General features: G+C 42.0%; 1 protein-coding gene across 5 annotated transcripts in view; it reads right to left on the reverse strand.

Annotated features, from left to right (window-relative positions):
* Positions 1–18,113: 18,113 nt before the first annotated feature.
* USP6NL (USP6 N-terminal like) overlaps positions 18,114–25,253 on the reverse strand; it is a 130,973-nt gene continuing 123,833 nt past the window's right edge. For 3 of the 5 annotated variants that reach the window (XM_087767356.1, XM_087767354.1, XM_087767355.1), the window contains exon 15: positions 18,115–23,341. In XM_087767356.1, coding sequence (XP_087623482.1) covers positions 21,900–23,341 — 1,442 coding nt within the window. In that variant the 3' untranslated portion in view covers positions 18,115–21,899. Of the gene's footprint in view, positions 23,342–25,253 lie in introns of all 5 variants that reach the window. The other 2 variants (XM_087767352.1, XM_087767353.1) reach the window with 1 other exon arrangement.

The following is a 25,253-nucleotide window of genomic DNA, read 5'->3' on the forward strand; positions in this document are numbered from 1 at the left end:
TTCTTCCATCCCTGCCATCTTCCATCAGTCTGACAAAAAGCTGTTTGTAAGAGCCTCTTGAAATGAAGAATCTAATATTCAATCACAAAAAGATTAGCCTTTGACTGTACTTCACTCCATGCTACACTAATACAATCAGCATGGGAAATGTTATCCAGTAAGAGGTTAGGGAGAGCATGGAAGACCAGGTGGTGCTGGAGACCTAAATTGTAAAGGTTTATTTTCCATGAAGCATGACTTCTATTTGCTTCTAACTTTAGGAAGTAGCAATGCTGGAGATGAAACGCACAGCATGAGATGTTCAGCCATGTACTCGAGGGCAGGTGTGCTGCTGAGTCACTCCTTACAGCGCTCCCGTCATGCTGAGCTTGGGCCGACCTGCGAAAAGGATACAGGAAAACTGGGATTACTTCGGAGAAGTTAATTCAAAACTAAAGCAGCCTGCCCATACTGTGCCCAAGGTGCCACTGAAGGCGCAAGGAACTGCAGGAGACCTGGACAGAGTTTGGGCACTCAAATGTAGGAGTGTAATACACAAAACATTTATCACCTGAGGCTCCTGAAGGGCCATAAACACATAATTTTTGCCACTGTAATTACCCAGCTATCTGGAGTTTTGCTACTGCGCTCAGAAATGCTGCCATCTCAGCAGGACTGTGTGGGTTAGCAGCTATGTCATGTACATGCCTGTTGGGATCTGCAAATTAGGTCTTTCTGTGCTTAAGTTCCCTGAGCAGTCTCAGCTTTTTCTTAGGTATGAAGCACAGGGGAGGATGTTTTGCACAGATTTTCTCTCACGACCCAGAAGCTCAGACACCTCTTTCGGAGCGGGAGATAGGACACACCACCTCCCCTCCCAAAATTGCCTCAGCACAAGAGGCAATCCAAAGCTTGAGCGAGAGAGAACAAAATTGTGCAGCCCACTGATAAAAGCTCTGACCCTGCACAAAGGACTTAGGCTTTCCAGTTTCTTTTACAGGAATCACGCCTGCATTTTGCACTATTTTCGGTAAGTCATACACTGATCCTGCACATTTGCCGCCTCAGCAGTAAAAGAGACGTCTGATTTCCTATAGCATAAGCTGCCCTTGTAGGATAAATACATTATATTTTTGTGACTTGCACTGTCATATGCGCTCTCAATGCTAGGATAAACCAGAGTTCATGGTTTTGGAAAACAGAACTGATGACGAGCATCATTAAATCTCCAAGTAACTTCCCCCCCCCCCCCCCCCCCCGAGATGTCCTTCCTGAAGCCACAGAGAAGGACATTCAATATATACACGTGTCACCATTACTTACGTCAGTAATCTAGCAGACAAGACCGTGGGATTGACATGATGGCCACAGGGCCTGAATTTAGGTCACATACGAAATGAATTAAAAGCTTCTCCTTATCTCAGTGCAACATCTCTCCCTCACCCACACCCTTGTCTTTGGCACCGCTGGGGGTATGCAGCAAAGATGAGGAAAACTAACCCACTGCTTGCCAAGTGACTTCAAAGCAAAACCAGCTCCTAAATCAAGGTACCAGACCACATTATAAATTGATCTAGCCACAACAGCAAAGCTCCGAATTGTGTTTATCCCCATGTAGTTACTGCTACAGATCCCAATGACAGAGATCTGTGTGTGAGCTTATCTTAAAAAACAAACAAACAAACAAACAAAACCCACAAAAAACACAACCAAAAAAACCCCACCCCTACACAAAATTTGGACTAAATCTAAGTCATTGGCTTGTATCAGATCAACTGCCCAGTGGTACCCCTGCCTCGCTCATGCTCCCCACTTCACCTCCTCCTCCACAGAGTGAACTGTGCAGCAGAGATGGCTTCAGGCTGAATGATAGACTGCAAGCAGAAACTACCACCCAGAAGTGCCAGCTGAGCTCTCCCGTAGGAAAACAGCTCCCTCATCCCCTTTTTAAGTGATTTATGGTTTTATAAAGCACATTGAACACCCCACACTGCCCAGATTTGCATGCACACATTACCAAAGTCCAAAGAGAAACCTGCAGCCAACACAAAGGCGCACATCCCCACCCAAACCCAAGCGGGTCTGAGTCTTCTCAGGGTTGAAAGACAGCAGATGGAGGGGTTTTCTGGGTGTTTGTGGTGTACTTTTCCAGGACAGGGTAGACAAAACCTGAGCCTGGCAGCTAAGGCAGTCCCAATGTCAGGGTGCTGAAGGGACAGACAGCAAACCTAGCAAAATGAGGTGGGAGTTGGGGTGCTGAGGGAAGAGGTCTGGAGCTTTAACCAGGGACATTTCTTGTGTTTGATTCTTCCTGGGCACCTAGGAACTGCCTCTCTATACTTATTATGTAAATAAATACAGTACCATCAAAGCCAACAATCTCCTGGGGCTTCTCTCCTGAGTCAGCTTTGCAAAACTCTACGTTTTTGGCCAATCGTTCTGATGAAAACCGACAGCAACACACATTGCTGCGCACCTCAGAAACAGAGTGTGATCCCTGTGTGAAACCTCCTGCATTTCACAGGGCTGGTATGGTCCCAGCATCCCCTCTCGGGGGGCTGGCCAGTGCAAATGAATGAGGCATGGCAGAAATTAAGCAGAGGTTAAAATTACTGTACAACAGCATGCATATACTCTGGTGCATAAGGAGGATGAGATGAAATGTATTGGGTTTTTTTTCCTGTTTAGTTTTGCCTCTTGTATTTTTGGAGCTTTCTTTTTCTTCTGTTCTTGAAGAGCTTTTTAAAAGGTTGCCAATAGAGGCAGTAGCACTGAGGTATGGATGTACAGAGGTATAAGGCAGCGTGGTAGACCATGGGGAGACAGCAGGGCGGGATGTCCTACCTAAAAACACCTGCCTGCAAAAAGGGAGAGGCTGCATGTTAGAAGCAAGTGGGCAGTGAAGAGCGTGTGTTTGTGTGTGCGTGCATGGAGGCAGGAGCAGGGGCTGGACACCCGCAGGTGCAGGAAGGGCAGTGGGCCAAGGTCAAGCGGGAGGAAGGAGAGGCTACCGGGGAGGTGACATTGAAACCTCTGTTCCCCAGCTTTGCTTCTGCAAAAATACAAGCCAGTTGGTTGGGACATGCATGCCGATGACATTCAAATGGAGGATTTCTCCTCTACCCAGCATTTTAGAGTCGATTAGACCATGGATTATGACAGTCAATTTAGGCATGCCTTTCATTGCACTTTAGCCTGTTCCATAATCACCGCAAGACAGAATTTGGCTTTAAACCCATCATTTTTCATCCCAGGGACAAAGCCTGTTTTCACCCAGTGTGCCAAGACATTCTATGATATTAAAATTATGTCTCTTGCAAGATTGTCAAGATCCTGCCTTCAAGGGTCTCTTTCTAATTGTTTTCAGAGGCTGCCAGCCTTGCAGGGCGTAGTGCTAACTTCAAAAGATGTGGGGTGGAAGTCTTTTACAAATGATTTTTAAAATCAGAGGAAGAGAGGAGGCTATTTAATTCCATACAGAAAATCACTTCTTCTTCCTGCCAAGCAGCAGTGGCAGCACAGGCCTTGGAGTTCACGGTTCAAGGGCGCAATCATTTGACATGCAGTCATTGCCAGGAGGGAAAAGGAGGGGAGACCAACCCAGGCAGAGGCTCTGCGACTCTGACCTTCCAAGAGAAAATCCCAATTTGCAGAGCTATCCTTCAAGGACCTGGCTCCAAAGACATTCATTGCATTCACCTTCACCTGGGCAATCATAACAATAACAAAGGTATCAAGGTTGAAAAGTTTGGACTTAAGCCTATAAGGTTGAGGAAAGAAAAAGAGGGCTATTCCCCACCAACAACAACTCAAAAAGCCCTCATCATGAATGGCACTTGGATTTTGGAAGAAGCTTTAAAACTTTCATTTTTCAGGCCCAATATTTAATTAGGACACTTAAAAATGCAGAGGAGTGAAACAACAACAACAATAAAAGACAAACACACCCTGCCCTGGGATTAATCTGATGTCTGGCACTGAAAAAGCCACCAAATGACAGACCGCACTGTGGTAATTCATGTTCATGACATTACAGTGATCAGCTCTTAATGCACTCGCCAATAAATTACCACTAGTCAAACAAAGAGCTCCAAGGAGAAAGACGGACAGAAAGGAACATTCAAGGTTCTTGATTATTTATCAGTTGGCTGAAACATTTGGAGACCAAAGAGAGCATTATATATCCTACTCAATGAATCACCTCACGGCAAACGATTTTACATTCCCATAAAGTGAAGTTTCCACTAAGGGCTGGAGGGAAAGGATGTGCAAACAGCTCGACTTAGCCAAGGTAGCATTAAGACAGCATTAAGAGGCCAAAAGTTCTTGAAGCCAGTAATAAGCTGTTGATTTCAGCCAAGCCCTGTGCAATGCAGGAAGCAAACTCAGATCCCCAGAAGCCACACCAAGGATGCTTCGCTAGAGGGAAGCTATGGGGCTAAATGCATGTCCAGTTTCAGTGCTACCATCTTTAATCAAAATTAAGGATATTTAAACCACCTAATTTATTCTTCCCTCCTTGCCCTGTACTTTTTTCGGGATGCTTTATGCAGCCACCTAAGCAGCTTAAAGACTTTGCCTTTCATGAGCTCACATTTTGGCTCTCCCACACTGTACAAATGTTGCACCATGAAAACACCATGCTGGAGAACAGCTGAACAGAACTGTGCCTCGGATGACATTTTAACTGATTCCAACTAGATTTTTCCAGTAGTAAGGGAAAAAAAAGAAAGGGGGAAAAAAAAGAAAAGGGGGGAAAAAAAGAAAAGGGAATGTTTCCACCACAAATTGCTGTGTTCACCCATTAGTGGATAATAACGCCAAAGTGTAACGATTAATTTGTAAGTAAGTGCAGTGTGGTGGGAAGCACCAGGTTGGTAGCAAGAAATAGCAATAGGAGACAAAGTACTCAACTAATGTTTCCAAGAAACCAACCTGAAAGGCTTGTAAACTGTTACAATACTTATTTTTTTCCTCCGTCATACTTACATTTGCTTTGCATCACAAATCCATTGCTAAAGAGCAATGCAGTCTTGGTGCTGGGTTTTTACAAAGCCATTCTTAAAAACATTGCATACCAGGTGAAAAAGAAACCTAACCAAAATCATAAGGCCCTGCACGTGGCAGCACCCTTCCCGTTGGTGCGGTCTCTCAGACTGGATTCGGTCTGTTCCCGACGCCAACGTATGCAATAATTTCTGCGTGAGCCATGGGAGATAAGGACCCCTGCGGCTGTGAATTGCCACCGTGCTGGACTGCATGCGAGTGATAATTTCACACTAGCATTTTGGGATAGAAAACTACTGTGTATTTTACTCTCTTGTAACCTTTTCTTCATCTTAAACTGTCTTTCGTATGGTAATTTGAAATATTTTCCCTAGACCTTCTATCTTTAGTAAAAGTTAGACAAAGCCTGAATCATCCTGTAAGTTTGGTAAATGTTTTGCTACAGATACATTTTTAAATAAACATCTGGTTCGAAGATCCCAGTGCACAGTGTTAAAGCGGGATATGCTGCTGTAATTCTTCCCATTTCTACCCAAATATCTCACTACATCTGTGATGTTGCTGCGTCACCTAATGTTAGCACGTGCGATTTATAGGCAAGAAACGGAGAGAAAAAGAAGACGCTGAAAGAACTTGCCTATAGCAATATGCAGAGAGCCGATGCCAGGGCTGGGAATTAGAGCTCAATTGATTTCTGGTATCCAGCCCCTTGCATAATTCACTAGGTCACAGTGGCAAGATTTAAATATGGGAGTAATTGAATCTTCATATAGGAACTGCTGCTCTTTCAGTCCAGCTTGGAGAGGGAGAAGGGTACAGAGAAGAAACTGAGGTCCCTGGAGGAAAATGCAGGGGAAAAATATCTAGGCATATAGCTGGAAGAGAAAGCTGCTCTGTCCCTCTCCCATTATCTCAATGGCAGGTTAATTCTGGATGACAAGTTAAACGTCAAACACGGTCAATTTATTTCACCAGGGAAAATAAACCATCTCCTCAAATCCCTGGTGACACCGGCAAGAACAGAAAGCACCTGGGCCTCCGGTGGGTTGTTAGAAGAGAGCATGGTGAGCTCCCCGAGAGCTGCAAAACTGCCTTCAACAGCGGGGCCATCTCCGGCAAGGTGCGACCACGCACCCGGGGGTGACACTGGAGTCATCCTTGACTTACCATGAATAATTGTAAGCAAGAACACGTGAGGTGGTAACAAATATAAATGTTAGGATGAATGTCTCCAAAGGAAAACGCTCCCGAAGTTCTGAAAAACCAAACCAAGCGGGTCAGGGGAATTACAGATTCCCCATTTCATGGGCTGTCCACCACATCCAGCCCGAGATTCCTCCTTCTATTTATTGGGCAGATGTTTTTAGTCCTACCTGCTTTTCCTTTCATCTAGCTCCTGAAGGCAGCGGCAGCACTGTTACACTTGCTGAGAAGATGCTTCCCCTGAGCAGCGTGCGTTATAGGCAGCTTGTGGTACGAAACACAGCTCCGCTGAGCCACTTCGGTCTTGCTGCATGCGTAAGCAGATGTACTACAAATATTCCTATTTCTCCCCGCCGGAAAGCCAGAACCAACCTTGGACTCCTGGGGATCTCCATCGTTCTGCCAGCACAGGAGAGGACTTGCATTGCTAACTAACCTAACCGTGTGGCTTGTCCCTGGGGATGGATCCCGAAGCAACTGCCCAGGTATCTTCCCTTAACTTGGCAGTATTAAAGCACATTCTTCCCAGGACTGTCTCCTGCAAGACAGCAAATGCCAGGAGCTAGGGGTAGTATGAAGCATTAAATATTTCATAATCTCCAAAACAAGCAATTTTTCCTCAGCCACATGGTATTCTTCAACCTCCAATTACTTTATACAGGACATCTGGCATCCCTGGGACACCTGGAAAATGTTCTTACAGATACATTTCTCACCATAAGATCTGCAGCAACACCTGTTTTTCCTCCCATGCCATAAATGCCACACATTCTCCATCTGCTCCCCTCTTCAGGACCTCTGGGATCTGGGCTCTCTACCAGGTACTTCCAAAGGAGTGAAATGGTGACGAGGTGACACGTAAGGAGATCAAGTCAATACAACACAGTCTGCTCTCCAAAGGTGGTTGCTGTCAGTTCCTAATGGTTTCATTTTCCAGTAGCTAAATTATCACCCAGTCTTCCTAAAAGAGCATCTAGAAAAGCTCTCTCCAAAAAAATCCCTTTTTTTGGACTGCTCCACAGAAATATTTACCTTTCAGGTTCCTTCAGGAGCAAACCACAGTTGTTCCCATCAGCAAAGGTGAAGGCTGCCCAGCTGCAGGTCTGCAAACCCTATTCCATATTTTGTAATCCCCATTTAGAAGGCTTTGTTAAACTTGCTATTATTTAAGGTTAGGGATAAAAATTAAAATCCTGTGAGTTTCCCCCCACCCCAAAAAGAAAAACAATATCTCCCAATAACTCTGACCAAAAGAAAATAAAAAGTCCATGTAAGAAAAAAAAAAAAAAAAAAAAAGAGAGGAGTTTTTAATGTTTGCTCTTGTGACCATAGAATTTTTTTTTTTTATTTCAATTCTCCCAGCCAAATATATCCAACAAAATTATTTCAGGAAAACTTCTGGCCAAAAGCTTTGTTGGTGCTGTTTTTAAAACCACAAACTATTTCTACTGTATCACCCAATGCTAGCAGGAGAGAGAGGTGATCTGAAAGAAAGGGAATGCTTTGTGTCCTTTTTATATGTGACCACCCGGGGGGTTTTCCAGTTTTACAGCCAGGCTGTACTGATTCCTGTGCTGGCAACAGAGCTGGAAGCTCTGGACACGCCGCTGGGGACATGCGGTTCTTCCAGATCCCTCATGCTCAGACGCTTTCTGAAGGTGGGATCTGTTTATGGAAACACAAATCCCTTGGCTGGGCTCTGAAATGACTTAAAGTGGTTAAGAAGCTACTGACCAAAGTCATTACAAATCTTGCTCATCTTCACAGGGTCATTTGGAGATGAGCAGAGAAAACTCGCCTTTGGGCTGTCACCAAAGCAATATTAATAATTATGAAAAATAACTTATGCTTTGCACGACATAGTAAATCTACAGTGCCACGTCTGGGATTAGCCTTTCCTCAGTGACAAATTCTAAACAACAAACATTCATAATACAAGTCTATAAACTATTGACTGTAAGAGATAATAAATCCTTCGGCAATATGAGGAGGATAGGAAAAGCTTCCCGGTACAAATATTGTTACCTCTGTCTGTGCATTAAAATGGCAAGCTGAGACAGCTCTGGTTAGCAAATACAATGAAACCTTTAACAGAAGGGTTTCAGAGAAAGGGAAAATCCCAAAATGTGATGCAGGGTGTTTTTGTGACAATGCGGAAAGGTCAAACACTCACAACCCACTCGGTGGAAACGCCGAGGGGATTGTTCCCAGAACCAGCCGAAGAAGAAAGGGCAAGCGCCTACATCCAAGCACGGAGCTGGAACTGCGTACGGGGAACCGCAGCAACAAAAAGTGGTGAATAAGTGCTTTCAGCCGTGCTCACCTAGAGAAACGAATGCTGTAGAGGGTCTAGAGACACAGCTGGGCAATGCCCCGACGGCTGTAGTTTGCATTGAAACATTGGTTAGGGTTAAAGGTCCTCACACACGCCATCACCCCTAGTACAGAAACACAGGGTGCTTTCACGCGTGCTTGCTTCAAACACCATTGTCTACCAGCGGTTTCACAGCTCTGGAGGAGGATGTAAATAAGCCCAGCAATTATTATGCAAAATGTTTCAGATAAATGCTAACTGAGCCATACATCCACCTACTGTTTTAAAAATATTTACGCCTGTAATAGGTAAAGAAATAAATATTTTTTTTCTAATATCTTATATATAAGGCTTTCTAGCACTACCCTTACCAGCTAGAAGTCATCTTCTACCCAGGTTCACAATCCTGGGTAGGTGGGAATTTTTTTTTAATACTGTTTGCTTCTCAAAATCATTATCAAGTTTTAATTCAGCTCCCCATGGGCAAGCGTCCACCCCACGGCTAGGTCCTCCGAGCCATTCAGACTCAGACTCCTAGGCGTTGGAATACTCGGTGTTGTAAGCAGCAAAAGACCGGCATCTGTAACACACAACCAAACGTTGTGAGACAACAGGGTGAATTATTCTTTAAAAATTGGTCTATAATGTAGAGAAAGGAAAGTTAATCTATCGCGAGCAAGCATTGCTGGATACAGCCCGTGGCTACCTAACAAAATTTAGAGTTTCTGGGGGAAGAAAAAAAAAATAAGTTTCATGGCATGTGAAATCAAGGGACAGCTTGATTAGATTAAATTCCCAGGAGTAAATCATTTATCAAGAAATTAGCGTTGGCCTGGGTGCTGGGAGTTGTGACTTGGTGAGATTCACTGTGTGTAGCCAGACATGCGGTCGACACAAGCTTATTGGGAATTTTTAAAGGGCAACTTTTTCAAAGCATAAGGGAATTGTTGGCATACCTAACTGGGAACATTACATTTGGAGTGGGAGCGACATAAACAGCGAACTGTTCAAGGTCTTCCACCTGACAGCAAAAAAACCCCCAGCAGACAGGTAAGAAGTTATGCTCTGCAAACAATCCATCTAGTTAAAAGGAACAAATACTTCAATAAAGAAAAATGATAAAAAGCAGGGCAGGAAATGGCAAAGAGTTTCAATCAGGTTGAAAATATAGACAAGTAATAATGGAGACTACAGAATTCAATGAAAACTTTATAAACTTCAAAAATTAAGCATAATAAAGAAGACAACTTGAAACAAAGAAATCTCAAGCGTCAGGTACAGCTTTATTGTTAGATGTTAATGTTAAAATTGTAAACACTGATATAAAAAGGCAACTTTATGTAATCGCATTAGTGGGAGGTGTGAATCGGGGGGGCTTTCTCCAGCAGATTCCCCCAGGGACTAACTCTTGGCTCAATATTATTTAATATTTTATCAATGTTTTAGATGTTCATATAAAAATCTCTGTAGATCACAAATAAATGGGATGGTAGCAAATGATCAGAACTTAGTTTTACAAAATAAACTGGTTTTGGGGTTGGTTTATTGGGTTTTTTTTTGAAGGATTGCAATACAAGCAAATCAATTCAACCATAACCAAATGCAAGGAAATTCTTCTGGGAACCAGGAAGGGTGACTTTGGGATTTTATCAACAAAGAATTAGAAGCCAAGCCATTATGAATTCGCTTCTGTCACAGGGGTCTCAGTTCAACTGACCTTTGTTTGGGGCACAAGAGTTTAGTTTCATGAGTACTTCCTATTAACACACTTACTGAGCCAAAGGATTTGAGTTTGGGATTAAAAAAATAATAAAAAAATACTCAAGACGTGTGATATGTAGCACAAACTCACCAGTCTAACAGCCATTACATTTCCAAACGAAGTAGTTTGAAGACATAGGACGGCAAATGTCCAAGGCCAAGGAGAGGTAAGGGCTCGTCTACATCGAAAGGCGCCTGGCAGCCCGCAGAGCTGCTCCTGAGGAGCTCTGCACGGGCACTCCCGAGGCATATTCGCAGTTTACTCTCTTCTAAGACACTTACACACCGGTATGAGAAGCACATGCATATCCTCAGTTTTGCAACCCACAGAACTAAGAGCAATAAACTCATTAACTCCACAGCAAAAAGGTACTACTTTTCTGCTCTTCTGTTTTAAAGATGGAATCAGCCACCACAGGCTTACCTGCACGCGGGGAGCGGCTCTTCGCAAGTTAGTGGTAAATCCGCTCTCTACTCTGGAAATGTATTCTTTGAGACAACATTTAAGCACTACAGCTGTAAGTTTTAAGATGAGTCAACTAGAAGCAGAGAACTGGAAGATGTCTAAGCTCCCTTGATTTGTTCCTGTTTTACAGCCAAATAATAGATATATTCTTGAAAGTTCTCATTATCCATAAGAATCACATCAAATACTTCCGAGAAAAAACTCATAGGCAAGGCAGGTCGGCAATTTCTACGTATGCATACATAACAGGCACACACAGCCAGATCCTGCCTGTCTAGTGGCAAGTGGTGACCTTACTACGCGACCAAAGTCACAAACACAGCTTGCACCTCGTATGACATCTGTCCGTGACTATGTTTAATTATCAATGAAAAAAAATCCTTTCAGTCTCAGAGGCCAGAGACTTGTTCAGCCTTTGTGTTCAGAGATGTTGCTGAGTGCTTTTTTTATTATTATTATTGTTATTTCTCTGAAAGAAGCCTGAGTGAAGAAGTCTCACTTTCACAGGAGGTCTGGGTCCTCCATCTTCCACAAGCCTTTGTTGGCATCTTCATCCTTGATTTCAATGCTCCTTTATATCAGAGACCTCTGATCCAAAGCTGTAAAGAACTTTCAGAGATATAATAAGTTTCTTGAAGTTTGTTAGAATTAATACAATTCATTTCTCTTCTGCCACATCTTTGCATTGTACTGCCACTTCAAACACAGAGCCCACTTAGCTTCTTCTGGAAGACTTCAGATGTCAAGGCTATGAGGTTTTTGAGCCTCTTGGAGCCATTACAATAAAAATCTCATTTCAAATACATGCTTTTAAACAACATCTTTACAGAAAAAAACTCCCATAAAAAATGTTTTTCAGGGTGAATTAATAAACGTGTTGCAGAGCGATGGGTTCGTCTAACTTGAAGAGATGAAAATATTTGGCATCATGCACAGAAACTCAGAGAGAATCAACACTTAGTTCAGTACTTCTGAACAGACATAAAAGCATCATCCTACATCTGTGTATGAAAAAAAAAAAAACCAAAACAACAACCCCTGAATGAAATTAAAGATTAAAGAAATGTAATTTAAAAGAAAAATGGAAATCAGACACGGGAAGAGCTGTTTGTACAGTGCCAAGCCTGCATGAAATGCATTACTAACAGGTATGGAGACCTCCTCAAAGTTTTTAATCTCAGGCACCAAACATGCAAAGACTGATGGGTTTTTCACTTTGCTTATGAAAAATTCTCTCACACATAAATATTCCAGTTCTGCTGAGCTCAGTGGGCTCGTGCACTCTGTATTTAGTCTTGAAGGACTGAACTTCTGCCGTGGAAGGCTTTCCTCTCCAGGACAGAAAGCCCTCTCCAGCCCCAAGCAAGCACAAGCTAAGAAGCAGGAAAGCTTGGGCAGATATCAGGCAAGAAGAGTCATCCAAATCTGTACCAGCCCTTGCTGTGCACCTGTGACTGGTGGTTTCTCAGCTGGCGTGGTTAAGAAGAGAGCGACCAGAGCGGTGTGCAAGAGAGGGCGATGGTTCCTGGCCTGCCGGTGACCGAGCTTACACAGAAAAGAGCTTCCTGAGCAGAGGGTGGGCTGGCAGCAGGAGGGGCCGAGAGCAAAAACTGGGCAAGGAAAGACAAGGCAGGGTTGCAGAGAGACTAAAAACCTGCTGAGAGGGGCAGGGAGCAGATATCCCACAGCGACAACTCTCTGTGGATGAGAGGGGGCTGCTTCCAATAACCCAGAAAAACACGGCTGGGTTGACTTAAGTCCTGGAGGAAAAGACCTGCACAGGAAGAGACTTAATGGGCAAGGGCAAAGAGCGCTTAAATATTTAAGAATGCTCTTTGTCGCTTTGAATTCTAATTAAGATAATTAAGTATTCTAGCTGACATTCTAATAAAGCCTTTTGAATTCAAAAAGCCATTCTCGTTTTCTTTTGTAAGCCCGTTGTAGTGAGAGGTTCAGGTATACCCACCTCAAAGCACCACGAGCATCCTCTAATTCAGTTCCTGGGTGGTAGGGAAACAAAGCAGCAAGTGACTGAAAAACAGGGCCTCAAGCTGAAGGTAGGTCCGAAAGGTCAGACTAGACTTATCTCAAAATGATCGGATAAAAAAATATTTAAGAAATTCTGTCCAGCAGAACAAAGTGCAGTTATAAAGATACCTTAGGAATTAAACATTGCAAAGCATGGAAGACACTTTACATCTTGTTAGGCTGATAAGCATTTATTATTTTTTTCCCAGCAAAGGCAAAAAAGCAAAGAGAATTTCTCCCTAAGAGTTCCCATCATTAACACGTGGAGTTAAAAATAAAAGGGCTGCAGGTTTTTCTTACAAACAACACTAGAAAAGAAGTGTCAGACAGAAGACACAGGCTGGGAAGGTTTTATAAAGTGGCTCGGCTATGGGCTAATGGTAAAAGTGAGCATCTGTTAAACGCCAAGGATATAAAGATAGGATTTCTTCCTTGCCTTCGTAAGCAATTTGGACACTGGCTCCTCAAATTCTATGAAAAATAGTGGGTGCTAAGTCACTTGAAAAGTTGGTCACAAGCTCTATGACCTGCTTCAGTCATTTAAAATAATTGGACCCAACTCCCTCGCAGGAGCACCGCCATGGAGAGTGCTCTTTCAGTGCTGCGTAAACGTGGAGCGTTTGCTTTATGGCTGGAAACAATTCCGACCCCATGGCAATTGACTGCCACTGTATTGCTTAAAGAGAAAAAGAATTGCCAGACAGGAGTTCAGGCAGTTCACCTTCCTTATTCTGAATATAAAACCCTTTAAAATTACTTACAGACCCCCAATGACCTCCCCACAGCTTGTGGCTTAGGCTGGTAGATGGAAACACAGTCTTCAGTTTACCTCTGGAGGCATCTACTGAGGTGGCCAACTTGTCAACTAAGATTTTGCCGAACCCCCTCCAGCAAATGGTGCACACAAGGACGAATCCTTCTGCGTACGGTACTCAGAGGACAATATAGCAAAGGTAACTTAAAAAATAAGCAAGTCCAGTTCAACTACCTTGCTAGCAGCTGACAAGTCTTTTCAAAGGTATAGCAAACTTTCTGTCTTTGGATGGGTAGTTAGGTAATTTTCCTTTATTAAACCAATCCAATGATAACTAGAAGTCGTAGAAGTTTGGCTACCCTCCTACAAGCCCCATTAGTCCAGCTAGGAAGAAAATTTGAGATCTCAGCTGAGGGTTATCCTAAATATCAGAATATGATTCACTTCTAAAAGTGGAGGTAGACAAGGGAGTCTATCCTTAGAGTTAATAATAAAGTAATTATCAGGGTTGCACAAAATATTATTCTGGAACTTGAAGGCTTCTGTAAGAAACCACTTAAATCAACAGGGAAAACCACCACCTGATGAACCCTATTGAGTAGAACAAGAGGGTTACAATATGTGCCCAAAATCACAAGCTCTGAAAGCATTTCAAAGCCTTTCAGACATAACATTTACAATGATAAATGTGCGCACAGGATGACACCCCACCCATTCACTGAAATCATGCTTTTTTATAATGGCATTTAAAGAGCAAAACTATTTTCTTCCTTGCCTGAAGTTTTGCCGTCCGAACTTTTCTCCGCGGGGAGCAGATAGAGCTGCACAGCTTCCAGCAGGTCAAGCCTGCAGATATTTAAGCCAAGGAGAATTTATGATCTGCCCCTCTCCGTTAGTGTCTGGCATAATTTAGACAGAGCAGGGAGGACCAGGAGAGGAAGATGTGAAAATCAAATAGGTCCTTAGCTTTGTCACAAAACAAATAAAACAAACAAACAAAAAAAAAAACCCACAACCAGCACCCAGGAGGAGCCGTGAATACTCAGAAGAGACAAGGGGCTTATTTCTTCCGCTGCGAGACGCGGCGTGCTCAGCGGCACTGAGCACATCAGTAAAACAACTGCCGCAGGCAGGACGTACGCCGCCAACCTAGCTGCACAACTGCACGGCAAAGAGAACACCTGAGGTTAATGCTACATTTTTACACATTACATAGCAAAATTGCAATTTACGGCATCAAAAAGGTGGAGGCATAGCTCTGCACAACAGATGAACTCCAGCAGCTATAAATGACTTTCTATAGCTGCAAGCACACTAATTCTATGGCTAGGAGAGGCTATTCTTCCTTTACTCACTAGATGTGATTAAATATTTACAAAGAGTGGTGCGCCCAGCCACCCGATAAAGGCTGGCTTGCTCCTTCGTGCTGGCCAGCATAAAGCTCTCAAACCACGGGCATAACCTCCCACTCAAGCAAGGTATCGCCGAGGGAAAAAACTCAGCAAGCCACTTATCACGCCAGTCCTTCCAATTAAGTAGATAATATATAAGCACTTACATCACTTCTGATGATTTAGGTGCTGCATACTGTAAAGCAGAGCACAACCACCAGATAGGCCTTTCTAAAGCGTTTGTGACCGGCTTTTATACTCGCACGTACCATCTTCTGGTTTACGGTCTCCAAATCATTTACTTTATCCTTTTTCAGAGATTTCTTCAAAGCAAAGTGACAGCACTGGAACTTGAGAACAGACTTAGAGATGGACTGGAGAATGCAATGAATGGATACGGAGCAGGTAGCCCGTGAGAAGGTGACATAAGAACTGGGAAGGAAACTCATTCCCCAGAGTAGCAAACAGGTGGGCATCTCTACTGGAACTGAAATAACTGTGAGGGAAACAATCCGACACAGTAAATCCTGGGGACAGAGCTGTGAAGGATATCAGGAGTTACAGACACAACGTTTGAACAAATGAAGGATGTTCGATGCCCAGCGCATTCGTTGACATCAAATAAAGACCTTCTAACACAGTCACTTTCGTTAGAGAGTGAAAGGTTGATGGGCGAGTTACCTCTAAGGAAGACCGAGGCCAAGAGGACTGTTTTAAAACCACTTTAAAAAATACAGTGATACCCAGTTTGTTCTAGGTTACCTTTACAGAGCACGTATCCAGTACTTTGAAACCTGTTGACTTGGAGAACAGACCTAACTCCTCCTTTTCTGAGAGAATGGCTTCTCCATCATGCGGTTTGGCCACGGCATTGCTCAGCTTTCAGGGGAAGAAAGCCCAGGAGTTGCTAAAAACAGGTTTTACACTGAACTCCAGCTCCATCCCCAAACATTAAGGCAGAGCTAAGCACCACCACCTTTGAAAACCCAGCCCTTTTGCTTTTAAGCTTTGTGAGTTTTAGTAAAAAAACACACATTACTGCTGAATTCAAGCAGAGTCTTCACCCAGAAAAGCTCTTCCACTTACCTGTATCGCAGAAACCCAGTTTTGATAGCTGGGTGCCAACCTGCCTGAAAACACCACCCAGCCCACCTGAAGGTAGCACTGGAGGTCGCCTCCTACCTGTGGCATCGCTCTCGGCGACACGCAGCCCGCCCGGCCAACCGGCTTATCTTTGGGGAAAAAGTCTGGGAGCAGGCAAGCTTAAAAAGGCACAGATCAGACAAAATAATCGAACAGAGCTCTTTGTTATAAAAAACAAGAGAGATCTGTTTTTTTTTTTTCTCCTAAGGGACAATACTGCAAATGATTCTAGAAGATACTGCTGAACTTGCAAACGCAAGGCTCAAAGCGGATGGTTTGAACCAGAAATCAGCTCTAGGCCTCCTAAGCAAGGACAGGAGCACAGGCTTCAATTCTCTGCCTCGTCTCAGTTCGAGCAGAAAATCTAACAAAAGCAACGTGTTATCAGGAAACGAGGGGGTATTTCCCTAACCTAAATCAAGCATGTCGTAGCTCCATCTGCCCTCCTGCCAGCTGAGCTGGCATGTTTCTGTGGCACGGTGCAGCATTTTGCGGAAAAAAAAAAAAAAAAAAATAAATAAAAAAAATGCTTGATCGGCCCTGCGTGCAATACAGCTTTTGTTGCTTGATCCCGAGCAGAAGCAACCTATGACTTCGGATTGTAGAGGCTGTACAAGAGCCTCTGCACTACAGCGTCCTTCACCAACCGCTAAATTAAATTGCTTTCTGTCAGAAAAAAACGTCTTTCCGGAGAATTTCTGACCAACTAGAATACTGAGAACATAAGTGATTTTTTTTTTGGTTTTGGTTTTTTAATTTGCACATTGTCTGGAGAGGAGAAAAGCTGAAGAGGCAAACAGTAACCTCTGATATTAACTGCTTTATCATGTTCCCAATGAACAGCAAAAACAGCAGCAAAAAGGCATCACAAAACCTCCGAAAAACACAAGCTGGCACATTATCAAAGTAAGGAGAGGGAAGAATCAAGCAGCTCACCTTGACAAGGCTGACAATAAAATCATCAGTAAAATAAACATACTAAAAAAAAAAGGGGGGGGGAAGAGAGAAAAGTCAGAACAAGATATGTTCATTTTCAGATTATTCAGAACGTGTGGTTTTGGATCTTCTAAAAGCACCATTGATTTTCTACTACGACATTAACTCCATGAGCACAAAGAAAGGCAGTCGGTGTTAGAGAGAACCCAGTCACTCAGGAGAGGGACCCACGCGTTCCCCGTGGCAGTCGCAAGTCCTCTTGGCACAAAGAAGCCAGAAAATGGTGTCTTTCCCCAGCTCACCAGATTCAGCAACCACTTAAAGGCTATCCTGAAACAACTGCAGGTATATTTCCAATTTCAACTGGCGGCCTAGTCATCTCCTCATTGCGACTCTGCTGTTAAAGGCATTTGGATTATCTTAATATTCCCCAAAAGAAAAAAAACAACCAACCCTGCAGCAAACTCTGCAGTAGCTTTATGCCATCTAAAGAGGAGCCTAAACCATACTTGGTTAAGTAACTGTTTAACTACGGTACATTTACAGAGCTTTACAAAAATGCAGTATTTAAAGGACTACAAAAAAAGATTATATTTTCCTCTCACTGAAGTATTGAAAGCAGAATGTACTCTGCTGGAAATGAAACGGTGGGTGTTTGATGGCATATTTTAAATAGTATTCCTCTTTGTGCATGCAGTGTAATGCCACCCAAGGGGGAGATTAAAAAAAAAGTCTGTAATTTGCAAGTCCATTTCAAAGTCATACTGAGGATGATGTGAAATTCAGGATAGGATTCTTGAGAGAAATCTCCCTGGAAAATGTGTCTGTACCTCAGGGAAGCTTTGGATTTGCTTCCCTATGCTGGAAGGCTGTTCTCTCTTTTGACATTTCCATGTTGTTTACTCTTTGCATCTAATTTTGGAATTATTGAGTGGTTTATTACGAAGGTGTATCTTTGACTAACAACAAGGTATTTCTCTTCTGCAACGGCCAAGGTTTCTAAAAATCCCTCACTATTAGTCTTGAAACTTTTATTGGTAGCGAGGATATAGCAGTTACTTTTACAATAAGGGATTAATCCTGCTGTCGGGTATTATGAAGGTAACCGACATTTACACGTGTGAAGGACCTTCCTTCGTGGCCCTGGGAAAAACAGGATTGCCCGCATCGGTCTGATCATTCTCAAACAATTGCAAACAATATCATGCTTTAAGGCTTTAGGTAGTCATCAGCAGGGATTAGGAGGGAGTACTCTCCTTAATAGACTTCTGGCTAAATGGATTTTCTCTTTCTTGTGTCACCTTCCCTGAAGCGTTACAGGCGGGCCACAGCTGGATGTGGCGAGAGGAAAAGGGTAAGATCATTTTCCTCAGGTCGGATTCTGTTCCTTGGATGCCCGAGTGAGCGGATGCTTAGATTCAAACTCATCACCGAATCTGACGTCAAAAGAATCTTCCCCCGGGTCAGATGAGGAAGGAGCAGGGACAGCTTCTGTCTTCACTTGTAGTGCATAACATGGCTTGATCATAGAGATAAGCAATTTGATCGTGTAATCACATTCCACTCATCGAGAAGTTAGGAGTGCCAGTGATACCGCAAATCCTTCCACAGCCACAATTTGTACTGCAGAAGACTAAAATGTTTCAGTCCAACACCGAAGTCTTCACATTTAATCTAGCATGGCATCAGGGTGAAAGAAAAAGCAACCAGAGAAGACCACAGCATGCAACTAGAGTGATTTGCTTGTCCTCCTGAATTCTAATTGGTTTAATTTCACTTAATGTTTGCCATACAGAAGTTAAACACCTATCCTTAGTTAGTCTTCTGCTTTGTTCTGTGTTAGTGGAGAGAGCGTGACATCGATCAGTCTCCAAAACCCTACCTTGAACTTGTCTCACTAACCACAAGGCCAGCCAGGACAACTAACCTGGACAAAACCCCCACAGTTCACACAGCTCAAGGCAGGCAAATTTTGGAAAACTGTGAAACCATGGGAAGAAAAGGTCGTAAGTATTTTATGTTGATATTTACTGCTTGACTGTTTTCAGATCAAAGAAAACAGTGACAGAAAAGCTCTTCTGAGGATATCTAATCCATTACGCTGAGATGATTCCCTCTACCAGCAAGATACTGGCACAGCTGCATCTCACTTTACTCTGCATCGAGGGGTTTTTGTTACTGGTATGAATGACAGATTTGAATCTGGCAGTACCTTTAGTTTGGTTTGTCCAGTTAAATGAAGACAAAAGTGTATTTTGCACTACAAACAGATGACACAAGGCTTTTTTTTTTTTTCCTAAAGCTCTATACCATCCTCTAAACATGTGAGAGACACAGCAGCCACAGTCAGATTATTATTTTGCACTTTGATCAATGCAACTTTGCAAGTCTCTCATGACAATAATTCTCCTCTCTTGAACTGGTATCGGGTGAGATTATTAGAACAAAGCCAGAAAATTATGATCACAGTTTATACTCCTAGTTTTCGCAAATGATAGGTTAAGGTTTAGCAGTGTAGTAAACTATAATCAATAACCTTGCTGCTTCTATAATAATGCAAAAGCACTATATAGATTGTATCCGTATTGCTCAGTCTAAAACAAGCACAAATGAAACAGGACATACATTAAATATACATATACGCATGATTCACTTATGAAAAGCAATTATTTGTGCCGAGAAGACCTAAAGTCCAGTTTTGAGCTAATCAGATAATTAAAAACAAAGACAAGGCAACATAAGCTTAATTATTATTATTTTAACATGTTAAAAATACAGTCACATCAAAATAGGATACACAGTTATAAAACTGTTGCTGATGACTTAAGAAAATAGTGTGTATATATTTTATATATAAAAATCTACAGTATTTACTAATGCTGATACATATTTTGGAGCCTTGTGTTGCTTGCACAAATAAATTGTACAGCTTTGTTATGAATTGCAGAACCACCGTTAAACACTGAGATTATTACACTTAGCCACAATATTATATACATACATTTCTAAGCTGCTGTAAGCAATCAGAACTAAGGTAAGCCCAAGTCATATTTATCTTCACAATTTTAGTTTAGGGTTTCAGTGTAGTGCTTTGCTACTGTTACTTCGCTGCAGTTTGCAATTTTTAAAATATAAAATTGCCCAGTTCGTTAAAAATTACATCAGACACATTATATACACAAAAAAAGTTTTTGAAATATACTAAGTAAATGTTACTTCCATTTGTAAAAATTGTTTTACTTCTGTACCTTAAAACTTACAGAGCCAACCTGCAGCAATTATAGGCACTAAAGCTCATTCTTTAAAGGAAAAAAAAAAATATATATATATCCATTTCTATGTTTTCAGTTAACAAATCTTACAAAATAAAAGATAACAGGACAAGCTTCCAAACCATCCAAAACTGGTGTTGATACCAATTTTTGGTACTTAAGTATCGGAAAAATCTCTCTGTTAAGCACTCCAAGGACCTCTTCTGGCGAGATCCTTATCCGCCTCGACTCCCGCTGGTGTCAATGAGAGGTCAGTGCATTTAGCACTTGCTACGCAGCACCCAGCAGCTCGCAGGACTGTATCCTACATGTGCCATTTAACCTGCATTTTTTTTCACCCCCAATTCACAGTCAAGGAAAGGAAAACATGAAGTAGAAAAGGCTGCAACCACTAATTAAAAACACTTATGTCACCAGGAGTCTAAGCTTCCTATTAACAGTCAGGATCATTTTAGTGTGAAACACGGCACAGTCCCTCAGCAGCCTGATAGCACAGCAGCACATGCCCAATCACAGACACGAACCTACCAGCTCTTTGGGGTAAAAAAGGGCAAAACAAAATGGAATTGACGTGACGAAGCTTAAAAGAAGGGATACTGTGTACTCACACAGCTCAGGGAATGTCAAGCCTCAACCAAATCTCAGACTCCTGCGTGTACCTCACAAGAGTGTCGAGGAGCTGGTCATTCTCCGATACCTGTGAGATTTGGCCCTGCAACCAATTTGTTTAGTTTGACAGCACAGCACGGCAAAAAGTGAAGGGTGCAGCACCATTTCTGTATCTGGCATTACTCTCACTGTGCTTCAATATTTTGCATATAGGACGACATTCTGAAGGTAGATTTGGGTGAGAAGGTAAAAATTCTCCACTTTCGATGCACCTAAAAAACTAAAGACCGCCCTGAATTTTAAGCACCATTTCTTAGCCAGATTAGAGAGACATTTTTGGCTTTCTGCTTTTGCCTGCCTGCTCCTTCTTGCTGAGGAAAATGACAAACAGTAGTCAAAGGAGAGGAAATTAACTCTCACATAAGATTAAATTAATAATCCCAAAGCATCTCTCCTGCCCAGAACAGATTCTGAGATGCTGAGGCAGCTGTATAAAAATGACAGAAATTCCCATTCAAAATGAATGGCTTCTCAAATAAATTACAAAGAAAAATTAATATGAAATAAAAGTACTTCACAAGCTTTGCCCAAAGTTAAATGCATTTACATTTAAACTCTTTAGCTCTTTTCAATATGCGTTTGTGTATTATAAGTGCACACTCACACGCGCGCGCGCACACACATCTATACAGTGCATTAACAATGTCAGTCAAAATAAAACTTGTAAATGTGTTACAGGTTTAGGCAGAAAGATCGTAACACAAGTTATTTAAATGTAAGGAACCATGACAGTATTAACCACATTGTGTATATGATCTTATTGCTATGTCTATGTGCATCAGATCACTTTCAATAGCTTCAATGCAAGTCTCAGAACTCAACTAGCCTTCAATGAAAGTCAAACATCTCTGAAATAGTGTCGCTATTTTTGAGAGTCACACGAACCGTCTGCGTTTCATAGAAGAACTGAGGTGGGCTAACGCAGTAATGTTTAACTGGTTTTGGTTCTTGCCATTTACTAAGTATAGACAGATTCTCAGAGAAGCACAGATTCATGCATAGACAACCCATCATTTCTGTTTCGATAGTGTTGGGCTTGAGCTGATGGGCTTGAATATTGGTACTGTGGTGAACCACAATCTTCAAAGGTTGGTGAAGTCCTGTATCGTATTGGACTATCCACAGAAACAGCGGGAAGACCATGGTCTTGAAAAGGCGTTGACTGAAAATGCTGATATTTCTGGAAATTATCCAAGTGGCCTTTGTTGGCGTCTTGGCTCCAGGGCTGCCTGTAGGGTTCATGTCTGTAAATATATGCAGCATCTGGCCACTTTCTATCTTCTGGAAAATAATCCACTGGAGGGATTACCAATTTGACACCTGGGGGGGGCCTTGAGTTGCTGGTATAAGCATCGACAGGGGCTACTTCTATCTGTCCAGGGGTTGGTGAAAGAGGATTTTGGCGACTGGCAGAATAGGAATTCATTTGTAGTTTGTCCGGAGAATAATCTACTGAAATAAAAGAACCATATGGCCTACCAAAAGGGCTGGTTCGATTCCCATGATAATGTAAAGGTACAGAACTTGTATTGCCTATATTAGAAACATGCTTTGGAGAATTTCCATGGTAAGTAGGTGGATTGCTGTAACAGGGCAGTGGCTGTTTTACATTCAGTCCATGAGGTGATCCATCAGATTGGGATGAATATTTTGGAGATCTGGGTTGTGAAGTGAAGGTGTAATTATTGGATATTTTTAATGGAGTTGGTAGTTTTTCAGTTTGCCTTCTTGGACTATTAGAATATGCTACATGCCTAGGGCTCTGTGGATGAACTCTCTCAAGCATTTCTTCAACAAGATTCTCATTCTCATTATCAACTTCCAGAACATTGTCATACTGAGACGCATTAGACCCTCGCTTACCTTCATCAGCATCCAAAACCCTCATCTTTTGCTTTACATTCAAAGGCTGCGTTTCTCCTGGACTTGGTGGCGGGGCTGAAACCGAATGGTTTATTGGCCTTCCTTTCACCTCTGCAGTAAGTTTCATTGTCTTTTCAATTATTTTGGTATCAGATGGTTTATTCCACTTAGGTACAAATTCCCTTCTTATATTTGAAGTAGCATTAGAATTTTGATTAGCAGCTGCATTATTATACTGTCTCGAGTTGTCCTGCTCTGTTGGCTGAGGCTTTCTTCTGGTATCTACCTCGCTCTTAGGCACACTACTTTGTGTTTCTATTGGTCGAGTCTTCTGCTGTTTTAAGGAAGGTTTCTTTTCCAGTGAATTAATTCTCTTTCGGTTATCTGGTGAACTTTCTGGTTCTTCTCCTGGGGATGGTCTCCTCTCTGTCCTTCTTGTTGTTTGTGTACCAGTGCTGTTCTGTCCATTAAGCATTGGAGTGGAGTTAAGCATAGCAGGCTGAGGTCCTGATGGAATCTGCCCCAATGGCTTCTTTGGAAATTCATCTTCTTTACCTAAAACAAGAACAGTAATAACATAAATTCACCCTTGTACAGAAGTTGTCTTTGATCTGTCGGTCATGCAAGCAAAAATAGCTATGAACTCTTATTACCTGGGCCTCTCTCTGGGCCACCATGCTGCTAAACACCTCAAAGGTTTTTCTGTATACTGACACTGAACAAAGATTTTGTTTAGGCTCTCATCTCAACCAGTTACTCTAGTCTTCCTTTCTACAGCTGATGCAATCTTGGCAAGCTTTTGCTCATTCCTGACACTGCTGAAAAAAAAACATTTTCCTAGATGACATTTCGGTTACAGTACCTACTCTGTATGTAACCCTCCTCACACCGTCCCTGTCACATTAAGTAAACTACTTTCTCCACTTCAAAAATCCTTCCCAATATCCCTCTCCCAACCTATTCTCTTCCATTCATTCATCTTTTAATGTTCACTTCTGTTAAGCTATACTATCAGCTCCTCACATACGCAAGCTTCCTACCAGACAACTTTGAACTTTCTCTCACTTCTTTTTTTGGGTGGAGGTCCTCATTAACATCTGCACAGTTAAATCCTTGTTCCCCCTCGACCCCTGTCTAGAAATTTCACCCTCACTATTAAAATGCTACAGTGTAACTAAAAGACTCTAAGTAGAATCATATTTTTTTCAGTTCGGTTTTCTATCAGTTACAGAACAACTGAAGTAGCTAATGCTGATACTGGCTACGTCATGATTTCAACTGAGTGTTCAACAGGCGAGTTTTGCTGAACAAGGGCGTCATTTACAGAACTGGGATACGAATGGAAAGTTCTGCCAGACTGGAGCTCAACACATTGCAACAGCCAGTGGTAAACATCGGTTATGTGGGGACCCAGAACAATCCACATTGCCACCACAGAAAAAAGAAGCATTTCATTGCTCGATCCTGCTCATAGAACAATTTACATCGAATTTTCCACTGTAGTCTTTCTCCTTAGCAGTCAACGCCCTTCATTTTCTCAAAGTCTTTTACCATATCCACTTGCATACAACTTAATTGTGTAATACATTGCTTTCCCATTATAAGCAGAAAAGGTCACATACTTCTCATTAAATTTATTAATCTAAATTTGATTTATTTCATGTTCAGTACTTCCCAAAAAATAAACAAATTTTTAGTCAGCATAACCAAAAAAATCCTACTCTGTATCCATTTATTAAGCAAAAGCTCTGTTGTAAGGAGAAAAAAAAGAAATGGCTACCCTTGCTTAAATGTTATGCAAAATAAATTCTATCAAGTGGCTGTCAGTAAAGTAATTTTGTTTAATTCCTGCTTCTTCCTAAGACAAGAACTGTAGAATCTTTCTCCATCATCAAAGATCATAGAGCTAGCACCTCACTCTTTCTAGTTATTTGTAACTAAAATTCCTTTTATATGTCTATATGGGTTCACAAGAGCGAATACACACAAATGTCTCTATCCCTGACACGAGTGCTGTGGTTAGAAGTGAGCTATGTTCATTTTTACAGTCAATAGCATGAGTTCAATCTTTGATGACTGGTTCATGATAGAGATACACAGAGGAATGCCAGCAGCCAAGGTCAGTATTATTTATTATAACAGCATAACAAACTACCATCACAGATCAGTTGCTATATAAACTAAAGGAAAACTTACAGTTTGTACCAGCTAGGACATCGCAGGAGGACAGCAGAGAAGAATACAATGACGCCATTTGTCATGACAAGATAACTAAATAAAAAGTACTTAACAAAAACAGTCTGGTTTTGCCAAACAATTAAACTAGCCTTTTCTTGATTTTTAAAGTCTTCATACGAGGCCGAAGTTCATATGGAAACCTACCCTAGAAATACATAACTTCAGAAACCTCAGTTTACATATAATAAACACAGCTTGCCCAGGCTTTCTGTAGGAAAACCCTCCACTC

This window comes from Nipponia nippon, unplaced genomic scaffold (genome assembly GCF_047370975.1).
Source record: "Nipponia nippon isolate SJK-2023a ecotype South Korea unplaced genomic scaffold, ASM4737097v1 scaffold_3, whole genome shotgun sequence".
Taxonomy (NCBI): Eukaryota; Metazoa; Chordata; class Aves; order Pelecaniformes; family Threskiornithidae; genus Nipponia; species Nipponia nippon.